At 40.9% G+C, this 24,511-nt stretch overlaps 2 protein-coding genes across 5 annotated transcripts in view; one reads left to right on the forward strand and one right to left on the reverse strand.

Annotated features, from left to right (window-relative positions):
* The window catches only part of CENPU (centromere protein U), a 17,513-nt gene extending 14,701 nt beyond the window's left edge, over positions 1-2,812 (forward strand). The window contains exon 13 of the mRNA XM_090258235.1: positions 1,658-2,812. Within this exon, the coding sequence (XP_090114361.1) occupies positions 1,658-1,771 (114 nt within the window). The 3' untranslated portion in view covers positions 1,772-2,812. The remainder of the gene's footprint in view (positions 1-1,657) is intronic.
* On the reverse strand, positions 2,134-23,715 carry PRIMPOL (primase and DNA directed polymerase). Of its 4 annotated transcripts, none has more exons than XM_090258843.1 (11): positions 23,617-23,715; positions 22,585-22,714; positions 19,984-20,131; positions 15,584-15,880; positions 11,295-11,457; positions 10,820-10,908; positions 9,048-9,137; positions 8,860-8,968; positions 5,099-5,181; positions 4,971-5,017; positions 2,134-2,523 (listed from the first exon to the last, which is right to left on the reverse strand). In XM_090258843.1, exons 2-11 carry the CDS (start codon positions 22,603-22,605, stop codon positions 2,275-2,277), a joined length of 1,296 nt encoding a protein of 431 aa, XP_090114969.1. In that variant the 5' UTR covers positions 22,606-22,714; positions 23,617-23,715; the 3' UTR covers positions 2,134-2,274. The 4 variants fall into 4 exon arrangements, with proteins under 4 accessions (XP_090114969.1, XP_090114968.1, XP_090114966.1 ...); XM_090258842.1 differs by lacking the exon at positions 23,617-23,715 and adding an exon at positions 22,862-23,078; XM_090258840.1 differs by lacking the exons at positions 22,585-22,714; positions 23,617-23,715 and adding an exon at positions 21,450-21,519 and having other exon boundaries at positions 2,134-2,529.
* Between the last annotated feature and the right edge of the window lie 796 nt (positions 23,716-24,511).

Genomic DNA, 24,511 nt, shown 5'->3' on the forward strand with positions numbered 1-24,511 from the left:
GAAATGTGTGCTGCCATCGCTTCTTCAGTCACCGAAGGCCAGAGGAGCAGAGGCAGAGCCTCCGGTGAACAGCCGGGCTTCGCTGTAACCGCCAACGGAAGGCCGCTCTGACCGGTTTCCCAGACCGCCTGCCTTTGCTCTTGCTCAGCCCGTGCTTAGCTTTTTTTTACCTGAAAAACAAGTCATTGTCCCATAAGATGGCAGGTGTAATATTAGCAGTTGAGAAACATAAAAAGGCAACAGGGTAGGAGAAAGTGTGGCATACTGTTCTAATCAGTTTTATAGTTCCTTTGGATTTTTGCTGTACAGTTTGCTACTGTTGTGAGACCCAGCTCAGAAGAGAAATGTGTAAGTTAGAGAAGAAAATTTATATTTGTATCATATACATGTATCTGATGAGCATACTTGGATTCTTCACTTCTAAAACTAATTTTAAGGTTTTGACACAGGTCTAAAAGTTAATCCTCCTAAGCCTTAAGTTTTTTATAGATTAGAGATCTGGAAATAGAATGTTTTTATATTATTTTTTCCTGTGACAGTATCCAGCTAGTCTAAAGCTTACCATTGGAAGCTGGAGATTTAGCTCCTAAACTTGAAGAGTTTGGTGAAAACTGAGATACAATGACTGCCTTGTTTGGAACACACTTCTCTCATTAACAGCATGCTCTCTGCGGGCCCTCGGTGCCTTTTTTGTTCTGCTGCAGTGCTTGTCCTCCTTGCGTTAGAGTATTTAGATATTTGGGTGTGTGTCTTACCTCTTTTCCAAAACGAAAAATCTAGGACAAAGAATTGGTTTTTCGGTCTCGCTCCTCCCTGAGGTCACCTGCCCTTTGGTAACTTGAACACCTTAGGCTCTCAAATATTTTACTACATTCCATAGTAATATGGTAGGTTACAGTCTAGAAAGAATTCCGTTATTATGTGGGTGGTATAGTCTGACAGCTTTTCTGCTCAGTTTTCATTTCTAAGAAAAGCACATTACACAACAAACTCAAAATTACAAAGTTCTGTGAGGGGGATTTAGTCACTCTCCTTTAGATAGAACTTAAAATGTGATGTTTGGTTTTGTTAATTATTTTAAAATCATTAGTTGGGTTTTGTTTTCTATTTTAGGTTGGGTTTGTATTCTGATTTTGTCTTTAACCATTAAGAAATTTGGATTGGCAGCTTTTAAGACATTAATTTGTCTTCCACTTAAGTAACTTCTCTAGGTGGTTTTTTCTTCTCGTGAACTTGTAGGAGCTGGTGTGCTCATTCCATGAAGTCACGCAGTAGAAGTAACTCTGCATTACTGTTTTCTATTTAAAGTGGGCACGAGGTCACGCAGACTTGCTGAAACCCAGTTTTGATCTGTACCGGGAATGAATTTCTGTTTCCGACCGTTCCCAGCCACGGTTCCCTGAGCCAGCAGATATCCCGGGATGAGCTCAGCTCAAGCCTTGCAGAGCGGCTGCCTCGAAACCTTGTTATTAGTTACGTCCTAAGGAAACAGGTTGAAACCAAATTAAGGGTCCTGCTTCAGAAAAAGAGGAGGGAGGAGTTAGTGGAAAGTGCTGTTAAAATTGGCATTTGGCCATAATGTTGAGCTATGTGAGACAAAGAGGGTTTTAACAATTGTTGGTATTTTTCATCTAAATACATTATTTTCTTTCAACAGTATGATTCATCCAGCCTTCCAGCTCTGTTAGTCAGAGGAAGAACCCTTCTAGGAGCTCAAAGCCATCTTCAGAATATCAACTATCAATTAGAGAGGCTCCTTGACCAGGAATGAAGCCAGTAGAAAGAGAAGGCCCATGCTGCTGCCTGTTGCCTTCTGAAACTGTTTATTGTTAGAGCAACATTCTCGGACACATGTGACAAAGGATACTTGTCTAATAGTTCGGGTTGTTTGTGTGCCCTGATCACCAGTTTGTATAGTTTTAGAGGCCATGTTAATATTTCCCGTTAAGTGTCTTAAAATGCTGACACCTGATCCTCATTAGCCACAGACATAAATAAATATGCAAAAGCTGATGTGAATACAGACTTAACTTTGGTCAATCAGTAAGGAGATTTTACTGAATTTAAGTACACTGAAGCTAATTTTCAATAAATGGTTTACGTAAGTAAAAAAGAAATTGGAAAGCAAAGTGATAAAACTTAATTGATATAAACAGATTTAATAGGTTACTATAATTTACAATAAGTTACTATAAGTCAATGTTCGTTATTAAAATCTGTGTTGAGGCAAATGACAGCCTGCTTAAGGTTACATAAGTGTCCTTAGTTAATGAGCTATTCTTGTAATACCTCTACAATTAGTTCATCAGGAATTTCATCCACTCCACCATTACAATCAAGAAGACTGTTCTCTGCAGCTTCTGCTAATTCAGCATCTTCAGTAGCTTCCAAAAAATAAGTATCATCAATGGCATTATCCCAGTCAGGATCAGAACATGCACTTTTCGACAACATACTAGATGACAGCTTTTGAGGATTCTTGGTTTCAGTGTTCATGGTTTCGTCTGTTGTAAATTCTTCTTCCTTTAGCTCCAAAGAGGGTAAGGGAAGGTGGAATGGAAGAAAGTGCCAGTTACTCAGTCGCCATGTCTGATGACCTCACTGCAATCTCTGGTGCATTAAAGTACTAAGACCAGTACAACACACATTAAAATGGGTATGCTGCCCAGTATCGTCTCAGATACAGTCACCACGGGAAAGTTCGTTTGTTCAGATGCTGCTGCCATTGTAACTGACGACGCAGGAAACTCCGTCTGCGGAGATGCCTGCAGTTCTATGGTGCATCCTGTTCAATAAACACGCCAGAGCAAGGGTACATTGGTTTTTTTTGCGTCCAGCCGAAGTCAAATTGAAAAATATATCTACTATCTGCTATCTTAACAGACTTATCTCCCTGTTTATGAAGAATTTAAAAATTAAGAACATGGGTTGAAAAAATTGTTATAAAGAACAGTTTTGAGACAGTTGTTAAAATACGACTATAAGGTAACAGTATTGCATCGAAATTCTGAATTTAATAATTTTACCATAGCTATATAAAAATGTCCTTATTCTCCAGCTACATGCTTACATATCTTAAGAGGTGAAGGGTTTGATACTCGCAACCCCCTTTCAACAGCTTTGTTAGGAACGGACTGTGTCAAACCCTAACACCCCATGTGACTGTTTGGAAGTGAGGCCTTTGGGATTTGACCCAGTCATGAAGGCAGAGCCCTCATGAACAGGATTAGTGCCCTTAGAAGAGACCCCAGAGAGGGCCCACTCTGCCCAACATAACGGCTGCGTCTCTGCCCCAGGAAGCTGGCGCTCATCCCACACCGAGTCAGCCAGCACCGCCTTACTGTAATTTCCCAGCCTCCGAAACTGTAAGAAACCACTGTTGGTAAACCACCTGGTCTGCGGTGTTAGAGCTGCCCAAGTGACTAAGATTCATCAAAACAGTGCGTGCCGGCACGGGGCGGGGGTGGGGGTGGGGGGGAAGCCAATGTGGCCCAACGTTAACAAATGGCAGATCCAGGTGATGGGCATATGGGGAAGTTCCTTGTTCCTGTGCAGCGTTTCTGTACATTCAAATTTTTTAATTGTTTAAGATGATCAATGCAATGGTAAGCAGGCAAGTAATGATTGGTAATTTAGTTTAAACAACACAAAACAAATGACAAAATATTAACATTAAAACTATGATAGGTACAACGGATGTTCATTGTACTGTTCTATTTTTAAATTTTAAATAAAAAACGAAAGCAAGTTATACAGCAGTGGTAATACTGTCTACCAAAAGTACTTTCAACCTGACATTTCTGATATAGTGGATAAGCAGAAAAAATTTAAAAACCCACAAACCACAACATGCATCAAAATAATACCCCAAATGAATAAGGAAAGGATGACATTCTTCCTTAGAGGCAGTTTACTTTTAAAAAATTAATTTGTTCTTGATTATTTTAAAACACTTTTTAATCTACTATTATCAGAGAATCTGCCTATCAGCTGTTTTACGTCCAAGTTCTAGAGACCCAAGAAGGAGATTTCTACATTTCTATCTTGAATGTTAGTTTTTTTTTTAAAGAAAAATTTAATAGGTACCAGACTTATCTAGACTGTATGTAAACCCAAGCACCCCTGACTCAGCCTATATTGGGAAACTTTTCTAACCATAACACTATAAAGGATAAGGCGCGCGCGCGTGTGTGTGTGTGTGTGTGTGTGTGTGTGGCGGGCATGACGTAGTCTAGAAGATAACATGACTAAAGACTACTTAATAAAAACTTCTTGTAAAATATTAAGACCACATAAAACAACAGACAATTACAGGCAATCTAGAAATACAAATAGTAAATCTGGAAAAAGTTCAACTTGTGTGAATTTAAACAACTGAAATACCACTTTTTTGCCTGCTAGGTTGGTAGATTAAAAGGTAAAAATAAGCAATGTTGGCAAAAATGTAGGCTAATAGGTGTTCTCAAAGTGAAATGGAGAGCAATTTGATGATATGAATTACTGAAAATGTGATAATTTAGGAATAAAAGCCTACAAAACAGCATATGTAACTTAACTTAAAAATATATATATATTTATATATATACACACATATACATATACCAAAATGTTTACATCGGTTATATTTGGTCAAATTGTGAGGATTTTTTTTCGCCTTTTGATTTTTTATGTATTTATTTTTTCTACATTGTGTAAGTTAGTAAAGGAAAGATTACATACACCCTTTTACCCTTGGACATAATTCTACTTCTAGGAATTTTTCCTGCAGGTACACTTTAAAGAAACACAAAAGTGAGTGTTTTGGTGAACAGGAGCAGCTCTGTATAATATGTATGGGACTGGTTAAACAGAAAGTACTGACGGTGTGTCTCAAAGCCCTCCAGACATGTGCGCACACTCCTCACAGCTGATGTGTGCGGCTGGACCAAGAACTACTCAGTAAGGAGAATGAAACTAAAATCTGCGCATACCTCTTTGAGAAGAAATGGTAGACATACTTCAGTAGGTAGTGGAACACCTGAATCAGAAAGACAGGAAAACTATTTTATATAGATATCTAATTTTTACTTAGTGGTAAATGTAAAAATTAATAACTCACAGTCAGATTTGAAGTTTTCTGCTTTACATACAGGGTCATGACATTTTTGATACCAAACTTCATTTTTCAGATCAACCAAAATCCTTTATGGTATAGAAAGAAAAAATGATTATTTAATAGCCAGACTGGATAGAAAACAAAATTCAGCTACATGCTGTTGACAAGAGATATGCCTAAGACATAAAGATGGAGAAAACCTAAACATCGAAAGGATAGAAATAGATACACTAAGCAAACGAAAACTGTGGTTGCCAAAAGTAAAAAAATGGGCTTTAGGACAAAAAATACACATCCCAGGAAGATGCCGTTTCCACTCCGTACCCACCAAATAGGATAGTTTCAGAATACAGGGTGAGGCAGAAGTAGGTTTATAGTTCATATGGAAAATAATATAAGAATAAACTGTTTCATGTACTCACAACCATAAACCTACTTTTGCCCCACTGTAAGATTTTGAAAATCACTTTTGGCAAGTGATACAACAAATAGTAAGAATATTAAAAAATAGAATGACAAAAAGCAACAAGTTTGATGTAACAGTCATATGAATACTGACTCAATTAATTAAAAGTTCTTTACAAACAAAAATTGGCTATGCTAGGTACAATGCGAATCTCAAATTTAAAATCATTCACACAATGCTCTGATCACAGAGCAAATTATTGAGAAATAAAGAGAGCTACTGGAAACCCATGATTTGAAATTAAAAACTTGTAACCAATGATTCAAAGAAAAATCCTGGTCAGAACTGAGTGGAATTGAAAATACATATTAAAATATGTGAAAGAGAGCTAAAGTAATCTTTAGAGGGATTTCTTTCAAATATTAAGCTTGTTTACAAAAAATGACTAAAGACAAATGAGTAACTAACTTGGAAAATGAGTAAACCCCATAAAATAAAAGGAAGTAATAAAGACCAAAAATATGTTTTAAGTCCTCACCCAAGGATACGTTTACTGAGTTGAGAGAGAGAGGGTGGGTGAGGTATGAACATCTGTGTGATGCCTCCCACATGCACCCAGCCAGGGCTCGAACCTGCGGCCTTTTGGTGTATGGGACAGGCTCTCACCAACTGAGCCACGTGGCCAGGGCAAGAACAAAAATTTTTTAAGTATCGACAAGGCCAGAATGTGAAAACTGGTAAAATACTTGTAAGATTGATCAAAAAATAAGGTAGACATAAATGTTAGAAATTAAGTACAGTTGTAACTAAAATGTGGAATATACTAAAAATAATAGTATTATGAACTTTTGCTAGTCAAAGTACTAGATAAAAATATACCAAACTAAGCAAAATTTTAAACTTACAGAACACCTAAACAATCCTTTAAACACTGAAAGTAAAATTTAAATACTGTAAAAGCTCCCTACATTTCCTAGAAAAGGAAACCAAACGGCTAACACTCCCCGTGGTAGTCAGACATGGACCCAGGAGAGGGAGATGCAGGTGACCCGGGCCAACCGCCCCACGAACAGTCCAATAATAGACTTCCTAGCAACTGGCTAACGCCGCCGTCCCAGACGGCACAGCATGGCTGTGCCGGACGTCCACAGTTTTATAAGGCAACAGTGATGCCTGCTGTCTGCCAAGCGCCTGGCAAACAACTCGGCAGTTCACAGCTTCAGTGTTGCACACCCTTCATTCCCTTTGTGCATGTCCTGTCTTTGCAGAGCTGGGGTTTTGGTGGTGGCTTTGACGCCACCGAATGCCCCTGCAGACTTGATGGCGGAGGTGGCAGTGTCCAACCTGACTGCCATGTTTTAAGAGGTTACGCAAAGGACACAAATCCCAATAAGCAATTATATTTAAGAAGGGCCAAAAGCTACAAACTTCCAGTTATAAATAAATCAGTCATGGGGATATAACATATAGCATGGTGACTATAGTTAATAATACTGTATTGCATATTTAGAAGGTGCTGAGAGTGAGTCTTAAAAAATCTCATCATAGCCTGGCTGGTGCTGCTCAGTGGATTGAGCGTCGGCCTGCGAACCAAGTGTCGCTGGTTCGATTCCCAGTCAGGGCACATGAATAGGTTGCACGTCAGGTCCCCAGTTGGGGGCGCGAGTGAGAGGCAACCACACAGAGATGTTTCTCTCCCTCTCTTTCTCCTTTCCCCTCTCTCTAAAAATAAACAAAATAAACAAGTAAATTATTAAAAGAAAACCTCATAAGAAAAAAATATTTTGTAACTGTATGGTGACTGATATTAACTAGACTGACTGTGGAGAGCATTCTGCTATGTGTACAAAGAACCAAATTATGTTGTCCACCTGAAACTGATGTTATATGTCAGTTATACCTCAATAAAAAAACAATGAACTAGAAATGTTTTCTTTCAATTGATATTATTTTTTCAAAGAGCCACTCAACTGCTAGGACATAAAAACTTTGACACTTACTTCATAAAAAACACGTAAAATGAAATAATATATTAGTTGGGGATACAAATATATAGAGAAAAAACCACATTTTAAAAAGCAAGGGAAAGATCAGCACAAAATGCAGGATACTAGCTGTTACCTCTGAGGTCCAGGGAAAGGAGAATGAATGGGTTGGCACACCAGGTGCCTGGGTTTGCTCAAGTCCCGCTTCATCCAGCGGGTGGCAGATGTGAGAAATGGTCATTGCAGCGTGAGTCTTTAAAACGTACAAGTACATGATATACACGCTTTTTCATGTATATGATATACACACTTTTACATGGATATTTCACTGTTAAGGAAGATTAGATTGTGGATATATAATACAGCCTGGTAATCAGAAAGAAATATATGGAAACCCAAAAATTTCAAGAAGTTAAGAGATGGCCATCCTATGGTAATTTTCTGGTAAACTGCACAGAAAAAGTCTAGAAAGATATACCAAAGGTGTCACCATAGTTATGACTGGTTCTGGGACTATGGGTGATATTTCCCTTTGTTCTTTTCTATTTTATAGTGTATACTAAGCAGATAGCTTTTGAAATTGTTTTCACTGAATTAATCTACATATGTAAGTTTAGCACTGAATCTGCTACCCAGCGTGTTTCTGGCTCTCTGGCAGAAGCTTCATGATCACTTGCTCGTGTCCGGCACACGTGCTCTATCTTCTTGATGGGCAGAAGTCTCAGTTTTGACATTAAACATGTAAACACAGTGAGACTTCTATAACACAGCTACTGGATTTCTACTTTACTCCCGTTCTAACCATATCTTTTTATTTAAAAGTCTGTTTCTGGTTTCACTTCATCCTTCACTTCCGCTCCTGTCAGGGGCATTTAAAAAAAAACAAAAACATAACTCTCTCTCAGAACAGGGCCAGGCATTTACAGCCCTCAGGGCCATTGTGTGTCTTGAACGTGTTAACATAACCTTAACTGCAGCTCCTAACACTGGGTAGTTTCCTTCTTGCCCAAGTTGTTTCCATGGAGACTGGGTCAGGCGTCAGGGCCAGAGGCACTGGCGGAGATGCGCCTCCCTACTGCTCCTTCGTCTGCTTGCTGTCTCATTCTGTCAGCCCCACCGAGTGCTGCCTCAGCCTTGGCAAGATCTTACCATCTACGGGATTATCTTACCAAGTAAGCCACAAGTCAGGGACAGGTGCTGGACGGAAGGTAATAATTAAAATTTTCCAATTAAATATTATAATGCAAACTAAATACAAATATAAATTGAATTGTAACAATTATAAAAATCATTTTTATACTCTCAACTTTAGAAATTAAAATATTTTACATATATTGGTTAAATATAATTTATTAATAAACAATATTACTTACATGATATTGTTACTCTTGTGGGCTCTTCCAATGTTTCCACACCAGCGATATTTACAAATGTCATAAACCAATAACTGTTCTCGAAAAAAGTAGTTCCAACACCGAATTCCTAAAATGCAAATAACAAGTTTCTAAAAGCATTATTACAGTATCATGTAACAGTTAATAAAGAATAAGATTATCTTTACCTCCTTTAATGCCATTTTTATTCACCAAAGAAAGAACAAATTTATCGATTTCAGGGTAGGGCGAACCCTGAAAACCTTCAATGTTTCCTACTGCAACAGAAAGAAACACTAATTATAAATTACAATGACTAGAACTTGAGGAGTTAAATTTTGACTTACATTGTTCAGTACAACCATGGGTCACCTCCATCCCTACCCCATCCCCCTGCCCTTTTATTTTTGCAGTTTGCCTTTTAGCCAGTCATGTGTTCTCACTGTCCTACAGGGAAGCAGGTAAAGTTCAAACCTCTCAGCTAAGGCAAATGTCAGCTAACTATTGCAGAGAGCATCTGTAATCGTGTGAGTTGCTTGCTTTGTCCTGGTGAAAAGAAAAGCACCCTCTACACGCAGGAACCGGCCTAGGCTTGGGTAGGCCGGGTGCTGCCGCAAGCTGGCCGGGCCCTCACAGCTCGGCCCTTGCGCTCTGTGAGTCGTCCACTGTCTCACAGAACTTCAGCATCTGACACGGCCGTCCTGTGACCACGGTCGTTCAAGACAAAAACAAGGACGCTCTGTAATCTTGCCTGAACACAGACAAAACGAACGAACATTTTCCACGCCACAAAAATGACCAAACACCCCCTTATCCTGTCTAACGTAAGCAATGGCTGCTTCTTTACCAAGTACAGCTTTAGTCTCCCTGTACCGTGCCTTCTTTCTAGATAAGACTTATCAAGGTATTCGGTCACAGAACTGTCCCCGAGGGACGCTCCTCAAAAGCGCCTGACTCAGCCTGAACCTACAAGGCCCTTTCACTGCGACGCCCGGGGCCTGGAAGCGCGGCTCGCTCAGCACAGCTGTGCCTCAGGGGGTCCTGGGCTCTAGGGAACTGACAGCTCAGTTACATCCGATATCTAAGCATCTACTGAAACCACTTAGAATAGTTTATTTAAAAGTCTCATCCAATGTTTAAAGACAGAATAATCTACTTAAAATAAAGAGCCTATATTTCACTTAGAAAGGTAATATACATGACTGGAGAAAATTTGGAAAATATGTTAAAGCAGAAATGAGAGAAATAAACTTGACTCAATGTCTAGAAATAATGGTTAATCAGAAGAAAATAAGCAATAGGTTATCCATATTTTTTAATAAACTTGTGATCACACTTCATATATAACTTCAGTCTACTTTTTCTCTTAACGTCATGGATGGAAATTTTTCATAGATAGGTTTTATAAATTTAATGACTACAGTATTTTATATTATGTAATTCTATTTTGTTGTACATTTAGATTGTTCTCACTTTTTCACTATTATAAATAATAATAGCCCAAAATATGTATATAAAAATGTTCACTGGAGAGGTAATATATGAAATCTTAGGAAAAAACCCTGTATGCTCTTCAGGACAGGAATGAAGCATATGTACGATACATTTTATGAGACACTACACAGCCATTAAAAGAAGGGAGACACTCTCCGTGTTACTGGAAACAGAAGGAAAACTCTCCTGGTTAAACAGGAAACAACACTGGCTGCCCGTCTTTGTGGACAGAAGGATGGGGAGAACTTTTAGGTTTTTTTTCATACATGTTTATTTTATACAATCTATTATTTTCATATTTTTTCAAAAATGCCATAAAAGGAAAATTAATGAATAAGCTTTAAAAATAACTATTTCATGGCGGATAGAAACCTAGTCAGTTTAAAAGGGCAGTAGATATGAATGCTTAAGCTTTTAAAGGCAAAATAGGTTTAATATCCTTAAATTTTCATAGAAGATTATTTACCTGAGGTGCTGGTACTATTAAAATGCCCAACCTGTTTTAGTTTATCCCTGGACACGTCACATGTAAGAATCCGTAAAGTATCTGAGAATCTGAAGAAGAAAATATTTCAAGAAACAAAATAACATTATATTAGAATTAAAGAGACGTGGCTGCAGAAACGATTTCAAATGGTTCCGTTTTAAAATCCTTTGTTCAACACCTGTCGTTCTAGAACACGCTGTGTTTGCCTACAAAGCACCGGTCCTACCCACACGAAAAGAGGGGTCTGGTGACCACTGAAAGTCCTCCCCTCGCCCACAGCGACTCCGAGGCCAAGACTGCTGCGGTGCAGACGGCGCTCCGTTCTGTTCCCCACGCACAGCGCGGGCTGCAGGCTCAGTGCCTGGAATTTACGTGGATACACACAAGACAACGAAGGGGCCCTGCTCAGCAAAGAGCGCCCCGTTTCTGTGAGGTCAATACGGACCCTATGTACCTGACATTGCTGACCAAGGAAGAGAGGAAGTACTGGTTTTCTTCACAAACAGTCTTCGACCGTGTCAGAGAAAATCTGTTATCTTCAGCAACCTCCAACACCACGCGTTTTCCTATTTTGGATGACTTATACAGCCGAAAGTTTCTGTTCCTTGTATAAACTCCTATAGCAAAAATTGAAGACAGTATGCATGTTTTCAGTGATTTGCTTAGAGTCAGCACATAATAATTCTACGCAGCTTTCTTAGAAGAAACCATTGGTTCTGACTCAACACGGAAACACAAAGGCCCTGAGCTCGCCGCCTCCCGCGGACACGGGACCTGCCATCGTCAGCCTATGGACGGACGTGCGGCCTCTGCAGAGCCCAGTGTCTGGTGCAAGGCCCCCCTCAGGCAGGAGACATGAAGGAGGCCATGACAACGCGGGCAGGAGAGGCCAGAAACCCCGCCTCTGGCATGGCCACCCACATCGGGAAGGAAACGGAACCCTGGGCTTCTCCTCGGGAACCCCAACTTTAAGACCAGCAACTGAGACATGAAACGTCCAAAAACCTGGCTTTGAAGACCGACAGGGATCACCCCCATGCAAGCCATGGGGCAGCGACCAGCCGCAGCCGGGCTCTGGGGAAGGAAATATACATACTGATTCAGGAAGCTCGGAAAGTTCCTAATAAGAGGATCCCAAAGAGACCCATAACAAGACAAATTACAATTAAAATGTAAAAAAAAGTTAAAGGAGAGAATCTTAAAAGCAGTAAGAGAAAAACAAGTGGATTATATGAAGGAACCTCCATAAAGCTATGAACACGTTTTTCAGCAGAAGCTCGCAGGCCAAAAGGAGCAGCATGATATATTCAGTGTTGAAAGAAAAACACTTCCAATCAAGAATAGCCTACCTGGCTAGGGGGGAACTCACTTTAGAGGTGCTCCAGCAGCAAAGGCGTCTGGAGATAATGAACTCTCTGTGACCTCACACTTGGCTGACTACCCAGAAAACCGAATGCAGCCCACAGACAAAGACAAAGGAAAGTACAGAGTGCAGCAACTGCCCGACGTTACCCTTTAACTTCTCTTTTGACCTAGTGATACATGGTTCTCTTGGGAGGACTATGCAACTACCCGCCATCCGGTGGTGCTATTATTCCCATTTAAAAAGGAACTCTGTCTTGCGGAGGGTGCGGATTCAATGCGATTCTTCTAAAAATCCCAATAGATTCAATGCAATCCTTATAAAAATCCCAATGGCAGTTTTCAAAGAAATGGAACAAATAATCTTAAAATTTATGGAACCACCACCCCCTCCCGCCCCCCTGCCCGCTACAAATAGCCGCCAAAGCAATCTCGAGAGGACCAACCAGGGAGCATCACTCTCCCTGATTCCAACCGCTATGACACCGCTTTAGTGGTCAGAACAGTACGGGGCTGGCAGTGAACGGATAAAGAAAACACGGTACATATATGCAGCAGTCTCCCCTCCTCTGAGGTTTCGCTTTCTGTGTTTCAGTTACCTGGGCCTGACCGTGTTCTGAGAATTCCAATGCAAAGTCCTGAAATCAACGATGCATACGTTTCCATTGTGTACTGGTCTGAGGAGTGTGACGATGTCCCACGCCACCCTGCGTCGTCCTGCGAGGGACAGGGAGCATCCCTTTCCCATTCACTTAGTACATCTTGGCTATCAGATCAAGTTCTGCAAAACTGCAGTGCTTGTGTTCAAGTAACCCTTATTTTATGTAATAATGGCCCCAAGACACTATAGTAGTGACGCTGGCAATTCAGGTGTCAGAGAAAAGCCACACAGCACTTCATTTAAGTGCAAAGGTGAGGGCAGTGCCATAAGATCTTGAGAAAGACCACATTCACGTAACTTTAGCATATCGTTATAATTGTTGTATTTTGTTATTTATTGTTGTTAATCTTTTACTGTGCCTGATTTATAAATTAAACTTGATCACAGGTATGCACGTATAAAAAAAAAAAAAAGTGTATGAGGTCTGTCCTGAAAAATTCCAGCCACTGTTAATATAACGAGACTGGTGAGCGAGACATCGATGTGACCTGGCACCCAAGGCGAGTGGACTGCAATGCGCATGTGGGAACAATGAGGACTTCACTGTACTGGTCAGCAGAGGTGGTAGACAACGCTGAGTGAGCATGTGCGTTGTGTGGCTGTCACATTCAAAATGACTGAGCAAGTAGATGGGCAAATGGTGATTGGCAACACGCCTGCTCATGCATCACGTTTCATGAAGATTTTTTGACAAAACATCACATCACCCAGGTGACTCAGCCCCCCTACAGCCCAGATTTGGCGCCTTGTGACTTCCGGCTTTTCCCCAAACTAAAATCACCTTTGAAAGGGAAGAGATTTGAGACCTTCAATGAGATTCAGGAAACTATGACGAGGCAGCTGATGCAATTGGGAGAGCTGTGTGAAGTCCCAACGTGCCTACTTGGAGAGGGACTGAGGTGTCACTGTCCTACATACAATGTTTCTTGTATCGTCAATAAATGCCTCTATTTTTCATAGTATACAAAAGGCTAGGTGCCTTCTGCACAGACCTTGTGCACAGGGTTCAGTATTATCTGCAGTTTCATCCGAGAAGCAAAAATCTATTCCAAGTCGATTTAGGTTTATATGAGAGATAAAAATAAGTAAATAAGGCTTCTAGATGCTAAGCAGAGTATCTTTATGACCCTGGGATAGGAAAGATTTGTTTAACGGGATACGAGGAACACTAACCCAAGAGTAAACGTTGGTAAGTTAGATGACTACTGTTTAAAGTTAACAACTTGATTTGTCAGAGACGCCATGAAGGGAGTGAAAACGCATGCCACACACACACACATTGTATGATTCTAATTATAAAAAGTTCAAAAATAGGCCAAAACCAACCTACGGTGTTAGAGGGTAGATTAGTGATCACCTCTCTAGGGAGGGGAGGAGGTGCTGGGGTCCTTCCTGGTGTGGTGTGGTGACAAGGTTATGTTTCATTTTCTAGCAACTCAATGACCTGTACACTCATAAATTATGCATATTTCTGCTTGTATGTTATACTTCAATAAAAATGTTTTTTAAAACAAAATTTGGCCCTGGCTGCTGTGGCTCAGTGGGTTAAGCACCAGCCAGCAAACCAAACAGTCGCCGGTTCGATTCCCAGTCAGGGCACAGGCCTGGGTTGTGGGCCAGGTCCCCAGCTGGGGGTGTGCGAAGAGGCAACCACACATTGATGTTTCTTTCCCTTTCTTTCCCCTCCCTTCCCTCTCTCTAAAAATAAATCTTTAAAAAAAATGGTTTAAAATAAAATTGGCGTGTACTATTAATACTCTGAACTTTTCGAAGGAGGCTTCAGGGAATGACTTCCCCATCCGCTCGCTCTGTGAGTAAATCTGGGTACACTGTTGTAATACTTCCTTTACGCACCCAGAGACACTTCCTTGCCAGCACAGGCACCTGGCTTTCAAGGTCAAAACTGTCATAAGCTGGGGGATGGCTGGGCTGGGCTAGAGGTAGAGTAGTGGTGGCTACCGTACTCTCCCTGAACCAACCTCCCGCTGGGCTTTTTCCCTAGTTGCTTGCATGTCAATCCAACTCGGAAGGGTCATTTTACTCCTTACACGCAGGTTTGTTCCCACCCAAACCAGTACACTGCACCTGACTGTACTTCCAAACGGTGGCACTCGGCGTCAGGAGTGCGAGCGCTGCACCGATCGGCAGGAACCCCTCCATGTTGGCCTGGCTGGCATGACAGTCCTGCCTATAATTAAACCTACCCTGAACCTGTAGACACTGAACCTCTCTGAACTGCTTTCGCAGTCACTAGCAAAGGTGTTGCTTTTACAGCTTTTCAAATCGCAAGCTGGAGCTGCAATATAACAATGAGATTTCGCTTTTGCTTTCAAACTGAGGCCGGGTGACCGAGGAGTCCGCCTGGCCGGGGTGCCCCTCACAGGCTGCACCCTGGCTGCCCGGTGCTTTGTCAGGGACCAGAGGCAAGCAGGGCACGAGAGGGCACAGCGGGAGCAGCCACCAGGTCCGAGGCAGCTGGAAAGCCGCCAAGCCCTTCAGGGCAGAGAACAGCCTTCTTCTGCCACCTCAGAGCACCGCTTCCCTGCCGTGTCTGTCTCTAATATTTCCTCCATGTGGTCAGACCCCCTGCAGTGCTGGAGGCCCGATGCGGGTCCTCTGGGCGTCCCAGAGCAGCAGCGGCCGTGACCGCTCCTCCCGGAGCTCAGGCCAGCCTGTGCTGACGTCTCTCACGGAAGCCCGCGGGTGTGAATGTCACTTACCTAGGTCTACAAAAAGACACTTTTTTCCTGTGCTGCTCTTCACAACTAAAAATGAAAGCTCAGGACTGCTTTGCCCAGCGGATCCCAGCCTCTCCAGTTTCTTCGAATTAAATGTCCAGCTTTCTCCTAGATCCTTATCTGTGGACATTTTGCCGCAGGACAGTCCTTGTTTAACTGGGGTTTCAGAAAAGTGCGAAAACCCACAGTCTGTTGTCTCAGGAATCCCACCATCATCTTTGTCATCTTCACTGGCAATTAAATGAAAAGCAGGCTGCAAAATTTTTCTCACAAAATTACCTAAGGGGGGAGAAAATATGATTAATTCTTCTTTTCCACAAATGATAACTTAAGATCTAGGCACAAATCTACATGTGACGATTTACACAGTAAGGCTGTTTCGTTTTTATTTTCTTATTTTTGGGTTTTAAAACTGAGTTACTACAAACTGTAGCATGCCTCTCCTCCCTTCCTCTTACGCAACCTTGTGCTTTGCAATCCCCACTGCCGGGGGAGCCCCGTGTCACTTGTAAACAAGCCGCCTTAGAAAGGAAGTTTAATTTGAGATGTGTCAATGTTGCTAGGATGGGACTGAGCCTAATGTACTAATTACCAAAAAACACAACTTTTATTCATATGTAAATCAAGTAAAATTTATCTTCACAGTCAAAGGTTAAAGAATGAAAGGGTTTTTTTTCTTTAAAAAGAAAATTAAATCTTGTCAAAAAAAAAAGAATGAAGGCTTATGTGCATAAACAGTGCTGCCATGATAATGATAATGTAATGATAATCATAATGCACACAAACCATGGAGACTCGGCCACATCCTCCTGAAGCCGGGATGGTGGCCAGCCTCTCGGGGGCCTTGGTGTCTCCTCTCCCGGCCACAGATACCCTGAGGGCTGACAGTCACAGCTCAGTTCAGCAAATGCTCCCTGCCCCTCCCTGTAACTGCTCATGACGTGGGTCAGGACTCTGAACTCAAGTCCAGAACTAAAGCAACTAAATACATTTAGTCTATTTCAACATTTATTCTTGGGGCTCTAAATATTAGTGGTCCAATAATTACCAAGACCAGGCAGTATGACAACCTGGAACTTCTTCAAACTTCATATTCAAACCTCGGTTCTCAAACAATTCGGTTCTTGACCAGGTTGCTCACGGAAAATGTCCCAATCGTCTAACAAAACCTCGGGTCTCAATTCTCTACCCGACAGCCCTCTCATGCTGATATTTGCACGATCAGTCACGCGTCTCTCAGCGGCAAACAAAAAAGATTTGGTTTTCAAAAATACCGCTTCTTGAACAGTTTTCTGGAACGAATTAAGTTTGAGAACTGAGGTTCCACCATATTATTTATACCATAAAATCAAGTAATTTGGTTAAGTTGCTTCATGTAAACGATACTAGAGAGATGCAATACTGTAAAAAAAAAAAAAAAAAAAAAAAAAAAAAACCTAATCTTTAAAACTGGTATAGTTTGGGTTTGTCACTTTATTTACCAGACAGCTTGAATCCTTAAGTTATAAGCTATACACGCTCTAAATTTTAAAAAATCTTTCTCCCTACTCAAAGAAACAAATCTACTGTCTTATAAAACACTAAACATCAAAATGAAAGCAAAGGCATTTGATCCTTGCAATGATAGGCAAACACGCTTCTTTCTGGAACAAGGGAGATAAGTGAATGCTGAATAGAGAGAAATCATGAAATAGCAGAGGACAATAAAGCAACAGACATAAAACGATCAAGTTACTTCCCCTGGGAATGTAGCTACTTGACAGCCGGCAGTAATCGAAGCGGAGGCGCGGCGGCCGCGCAGGCCTGTGACCTCTGGCAGGGCGCTAACATGGGCAGGACAGGACAGCCTAATGGGCATAAATACTAACACAGGCCCCCCACAAGCTACCCTGCTGCCCACACCCCTCCCCAGTACTGCCACCCTCACCGCCTCATTAACACAGGGACAGCGTGATTGGCTGGAAATAACTCCAAGAGCATATGGGTCACAGAACTTTCAGGTCCTAGGGCAGGCTGGCCGAAGAGTCTTTTAGGCAGAGCCAACTTAGGCATTTTGCTCACATTCTGTGCTTTGTTCTGCTGACCCTGTTTCCCCTTTCTGAAAGGCTAACAACAGGAACTAGAAATGTCACCAGGAGATACGATGAGGGAGGGGATGGACGGGGGAAATTCGGACTATTCCGTACCCTCTGCGCCGCTGGCCTGGCAGGGCGTTCTTTCAGAGGGGAACCCCCAGCTGGCACCCCACTCGTCAGGCCCCATCACGTCTCTCACCCCCGCCACACGTGACTCCCGCTGCTCCCCACGTTGGTCACAGACGCCTCTGCTTATGCTGTTCTGACAGGAGAGCCTTCCTTACTTTGCCTGTGGGATGAATTGGGTTCAAAGCGCAGCCTGACGCGTCTGCTTTCAGCAGGTACGTGGAGTGGAGACTGCTGACTACCTGACACATTTCATTCTCCCCTCTGCCCTGGCGACGCACCTTAATTTCAGCCTCGTGGCAGGAGTTGCAGAGCAGCTACGAGGAGTGAACAGGAGTCAGACCTCCTGCTGAGGACTCTGCCTCCGCCCCCACAGCAGAGCCCACTCGATGTGCAGTCCCTCACTCAACAGATATTTACTTAGTGCCCACTCGTATTTATTACTGTGGCTTCTGCTACAGGGATGTTATTAATGTTATTGATAAGGACATTATCATGTAATAAGCACTAAAAATATAACAGTGAGTAAGGAACAGTCGCTAGCCTGAAGCAACACTGAGTGGAATAGACCACACGAAAACAGGAAATGACCTCAGGAAGTGGGGAGTGCTGTGACAACCAGCGCTGGGTGCTCCCTGCTACCCAGGAGAGGCGCTGACCTGATCTCAGGTGGACAGAAATGGCTTCTCGGATGCTATCTACACTGAGTCTATGCGGGCATGTCCATTGAGACTGCGCACCACAAGCTGCCAACGCCGTGACTAGCGAAGCCAGGGCCCCAGCGGGAGCCAAGGGAAGGGCGGAGTGGGAGGGCCGTGCCGAGACGCGGCGGGGGTACGGTGGGCCTCGCTGCACAAACACAGACCTGGGACTTCCCCTGAAAGCAATGCACTGATTTTCCCGGAAGGGTCTCAGGGGCCCCAGTGGACCCATCAGCTCACTCCAGCCAGCTGACTAAGGAAGTGAACTGAAGGACACATAGAGGTCAAAGGGGACACCCACTGCTACTCGGGCAATTGGGTGGTTGGTGATACCAGTCACCAGTATACTTATCACAGGAGAAACCCAAGTTTTAGGGGAAAGGTGCGTCGTCTGGGCCGGGACACGCTGCGTTTGAAGTGTCTGTGTTTAACAGCAGCTCACTGTGTGCATCTGGTGTCAGAAACAATCTTGGCTGAAGGTGAAGTTCTGACGGCCACCGACACTTGTTGGAAATTGGGGCCATGAGAGCGGAAAACCATCAAGGTCACAGACTGTGTACACAGAGGGACAAAGACGGATTCCACAAGGACTAATGCCTAAGGAATAAGAGACCAGAGACGCCAAGAACAACGCAGCTGACAGAAAACAGGGCGACAACAAGGAGCGCGAGGCCCACAGTCCACGAGGTCCTGCCTTTGATGCCAGCCCGTGAGTGACTGCGTTCATGCCTGCTGCCGTAGGTGCCCTTGAAACTGTCAGACCCTGCAGTTCTGGAATGGATTACCTGTTACTTGAACTTCTGTCATTTGCCTGCTGTTCGAATTTAAGAATCTCTGCTCTGGTCCTGCTTGATTAACGCTCAGGATTTTGACTTCTATTTAGACTTTGGTTTTTGGTGTTCCCAGTCTGCCTACTTGTTTCCCTTTGAACTGACTTCATCTTATACCTGGGACTCTGTCTCTAAACTTCCGATCCTGAAACAAGTACTGTGCTTGCATTTTTAGGCTCATTCATCAAGACTCCTGAACCTTAAGGTCTGATGTGCAACAATAAACAGTCCTTCCTGGACGTAACCTGGAAACCAAGCCCAGTTCTCATGTACTAAAAGCTAAGGCCTACTCGAAGGCCGGAAACCCAGATCTGAGATATCACAGATAAGACTTGAATTAGGCCTCTCGTGTCTCAGCCAGAAGACTTCTGAAATCACTCCTGCTGAGCAGAAACCAGCACTAGGGCACAACGGTCATCCCAGCATCTGCACCAAAAGGCACTAAGACCAAGAATATCACGGGTAGCCTCATGTGTGCAGAATAGGAAGAAGACAGGTCTAGAATTAAAGGTAAACCCTAAAAATGGGAATCATGTTTCATTTTTTATGATAGGTTAACAACCCTAAAACCTGACAAATACAAAACTAAGAAAAGGAAAACATAAGCTTCTACTATAACTCCATGACTGTTTGAAAAACAGTATACTTACCAACATGAATGTTATCTTTAAACGCCACATCATGGAGCTGAAATATTAAATGGCGGCTAAACTTTTCATCGGTGCTAGAATCTAAGTTGAAAACATCTTCGGCTGAACAACTAACCCTGTATAACTCTTGAAGTGCTTTACAAACATGCTAAAAACACAAGTAAAACATAAATAATATTTTAAAATTTGTTTTAAAATTTTTCCTTGAGAAAAATTCAAATATATTGGTATAACTCATTTTTTATTTTTTTATTTATTCATATTTTGCTTTGATTTACTATGAAAATATTTATTATCCAATTTTACCAAATTACTTATGTATTGAATTATATATATTTAAATTATATGTTTTATTCAAAATCCATAGGTTCCCAGGATTAAAGACCTCTTAGAATTGGATTCATTTAACTTACACATTAATCTCCTCTGAAATCACAATAAAAATACTTCTTGTTAAGCATCTCTTTAAATATCATCTAAGAGTTAAAAAGTCACTAGTCCTCTTGTTTATAATTTTAGTTTTCAGAAAGCTCCTCAAGCATATGGAGCCCAAGTCTACCTCCAAGAAAACAGCCCCTGGAGCTAGAAGACGCTGATCCTGGAGGGACCACTGCAGTCCTGGTACCCAGCCAGGAACAGGGACACTTAGTTGAGGCTGAAAAAAATTTGATGAATGAATAGTCTACTTTCACACTTTGGAGCTGTGCCAAGTGTAGTAACTCTGTAGGTAATAAAAGTAATCATAATCTCCTAAGTTCTCTTTCCCAAGTTAAACTTTAAATGAAATTTTAAGTTCTTCAGACAGAGTGGGGCAAAAGCCGGCTTACAGTTGTGAGATATGAAGCTGTTTATTCTCGCATTATTATTTATTAATTATTGTATTATTTTCCATACAAACTGTAAACTTACTTTTGCCCCACCCTGTATTTAAGTCTCAAAATCCAGAAGTTAAAAATAATATGAGCAATGTTACCTGTCAACATAGTTTTGTAAAATGCTTTAGCACCAGAATTCATTTCAGTTGGCAAAAGCAGCAATCTGAAATTTGTCAGTTACATCACTGCATCAAAGGGCATTATTTATTATCACTAGTAATTATTAGCCAGTTATTTATTAGCCATCTGTTACTATAAGAGCTAACCTAATTTATAACTCCTCAAAGGGGAAAAAGGAAATGTACTTACTGGATTATATAGTTGTTACAAAGTAACCAACAAATAAAATAAATTTTAGTGCAATAATTTATGAAGGTTATATTAAGTAAAATCATCCTAATGACTTCTACCAGTATAGTACACGTTAAATAAAAATACATAATTTTATTTTATTTTATTTAAATGATATATAATTTTAAACTCATATTTCTACAACTCTTTCCAACTTTTGCTGATATGGATGAGCTGTTCAAGACTAATTATGATAAGTTTAAAGGAAGAATCAGGAGGGAAAAAACCTTAAACACCTACATGATCTTTGCCACACCAGTGTTTATTAATCTGTGTTGCAAATGGGATTTGCACTGGTGCTGATTCCGTTAGTAACATTTCTGCTTTCTGATACAATGTGGTCCTTCTTCATTAACAGTATCACCATGTTAAAGTGCCAGTGAAAATCTCTAACCACATAGAGCCCACATAATGAATCCTACCTTAGAGAGAAGTGTATCATACACCAGAAAAAAGTCAGTATATATGAATTATTAAAAACATAATTAAATTTCAAAATTAAACACACTTTACCAACTATCATAAAATAAGTCCTCGCTTCGGCAGCACATACACTAAAGCTATAATCAAATGTTTAAGGGTCCAACGGCTATTTTAAGAAAACCATAATTTTTGCTGTTATTGTTTTTTGGGGAAGGGACTTATGTATATTTCTTCTGCTTCAAAGCCAGAAAAAACGAACATGACTTTTTTTAAAAACAGTATTTGCATACATTTTTCAAACGAATTTAGAATAAAACATGTAAAGGTCCAACATCATCAGCAGGTATTCTTTCCAACTCCCAGCCCTGGGTACTCCCCAAAGCACCTCGTTCACATAACAAAAACCACCGTCATCACCCTCAACACTAGGAGATCCCGAAGGTTAGGGTACCTGTGAACGAACCAAGGACTGTGGATGAGGACCAAATATATGTGAAATATATTTTGATTATCTGAATGATCAGATATATACAAGTATTTCTTATGAATCACAATACTGCATGGTGCAAGACAAAATAATTTCTAAAATTCCTGCCAGCTCAAAAATGTTTTCTTAAAGTTCATCTCAATACCCGATTTTTACAGTAGGACTTACTTTGCCTAATCTTTTCCAGAGTCAGCTACTAACAATGTAAAACAGAAAATCCCTCAACTGCCACCCTTCTCAATATTACTACTGGATGTAGTAATATTACAAAATGTATGAACATAAACCAAACCTTCCTCCTTTTTACAAGTTTACTCAGAGAAGCAATATTAAGAAATTAACGTCAAAAGGAAAAGTGGGAAGAGACACACAGAACCTATGTATTACATAGGTCAGATTCACTTAATGAGTAAGAGTTAAGACAGACAGATGGGTTTACGGAAAAAACCCATGTCCGTAACTTACCTCGATGAGTAACGCAACCATCTTTTTTCCATCAGCTCCTGGATTGGCAAGTTTGTTAAATTCCAAATCAAAATAGAGCTTGCAGACAGCATTTTCAGGAATGACTTCATAGCAGTGTAAGAGTTTTTTCCTGAATTGAATAAATCCTGATTGTTAGGTTTGTATCTTATACCTTTTAAATCACAGAACTTGACCTTGTATCTACATGTACTGCATTAACTGTCTGAATTGCACAGAACTATGACATAATGAAAACACGAAGTGGACAACCACTTACCACAGGGTTATGGGCCATACTATTGAGATTCCATCAAACGGAGCTAGGAATCGTATTTTGTAACATTATTTAATTGGAAAATATGTTCCACTTCAGACTGTTATTCATTCACAGATGATTTCGATACTGTGTAACACTTCGACATCTGTTCTTGGTGTCAACATGAGGCAAATTTTGTTTGAGAACTTTCTCAAATTGGATCCCAGAATTACATATTCTTGGGATCCCAACTTTTTCATGAGAATTTTTAATTTACGCATTTCCATTAGGAAATATTTTTAAAATTAGTTAAAAACATATTTGAAATCACCTGACCTGAACGAGCCGTCGATACTCACGTTGGCAGTTACACTCTGGCTGGCATCAAGAGGTATGACTTTAACATAGATTAATAAGAACAGATACTGTCCTGATATGTAAATGATAACGTGTTCTAGGTGAAATTGGATGGCTTCCTACACAAATACAAGGTCTGTAGTAATCTGAACGAGAAGTGATAAGGGAACTGTGTCATCATGCGGCACAGGTAGTGCAGAAACTCAAAACACACGCACACAATTTTTTTCTCCCAACGGCTGGTGAGATGAGTCAGTGCCACTATGACAAGGGAGCTCTGGAATTCAATTCTAACAGTACAGGGGTGGGACCTACGCGTGTGATTGCTACCAAAACCGCCTCAGCCCAAACTCAGCTGAGACACAGCACTAGATGAAGTGGATGTAACTTGAATGTGCTGTCCTTTACACACTACTTACCGGGATTTATAATAAAACCAAAACTGAACATAGGTTGTTACAAGGTAAAGACGTTGTCCATCGCCCGCTTTGCATTCCAAAGCAAATACATGAACGTCCTTTATAAAATCAAAAATATTCAAAAATTAGTAAGATGAAAATCTAAAATCAACTATACCTGTTAAATGTTCATAAAGAATTTTACTATTCAAATTTTCAAACACTGGAAGTTGGACATCTGCATTATTAAAAACAACAAAAGTAATCACTAGATCTATGCCAAAATAGTTATTTGTATTTATTTTTAATCACTCAAGTAATACACGTTCAAGGCAGAAATAATTAGCATAATCAAATTAAAGAGAAAAATCAGTTTCCAGTCATTTGCCTATTATAATTTTATTTGCTAGTTTATGAAATTAAACTTATCTATAAAACTACATAAACTTTATAAATGATTTGTGTTAATATTAGTAAATTCTTTAGTGATATAAGAACATGTGGTAATCCATTTTTTTAAACAATATTTGTAAGTTAATCTTAAAAACTTAGAAGAAGTGTTAAAAGGCTTAACACAAACAAGTAACTATAAATTGTCTTTCGTGTGAGAAACCGATCTTTTTAAAGTTAACTGCTGTGGCACTTGATATAACTGTGTCTGCTGCCATAAGGAGCTCCTTCTGATAAAGGAATCCTCCATTTCTTCTGTCCCCACGTAGCTGAAGGCAGCTATGGAGCCCATCAAGGAGCTCAACCTCCATGTTCGCGAATGAGAAATCGGAGGTGGGCAAAGTGGCCTAACCCTATTAAAAATCCCGAGATAAATGTTATAGGCCGGTGACTGGTTAGGTCCAGCCATCACACTCCTCTATATACTTTTCAATTCAAGATCAAATGAATCTGTCAGCATTTTAAT

This window comes from Furipterus horrens, unplaced genomic scaffold (genome assembly GCF_987537825.1).
Source record: "Furipterus horrens unplaced genomic scaffold, mFurHor1.1.pri manual_scaffold_12, whole genome shotgun sequence".
Lineage (NCBI taxonomy): Eukaryota > Metazoa > Chordata > Mammalia > Chiroptera > Furipteridae > Furipterus > Furipterus horrens.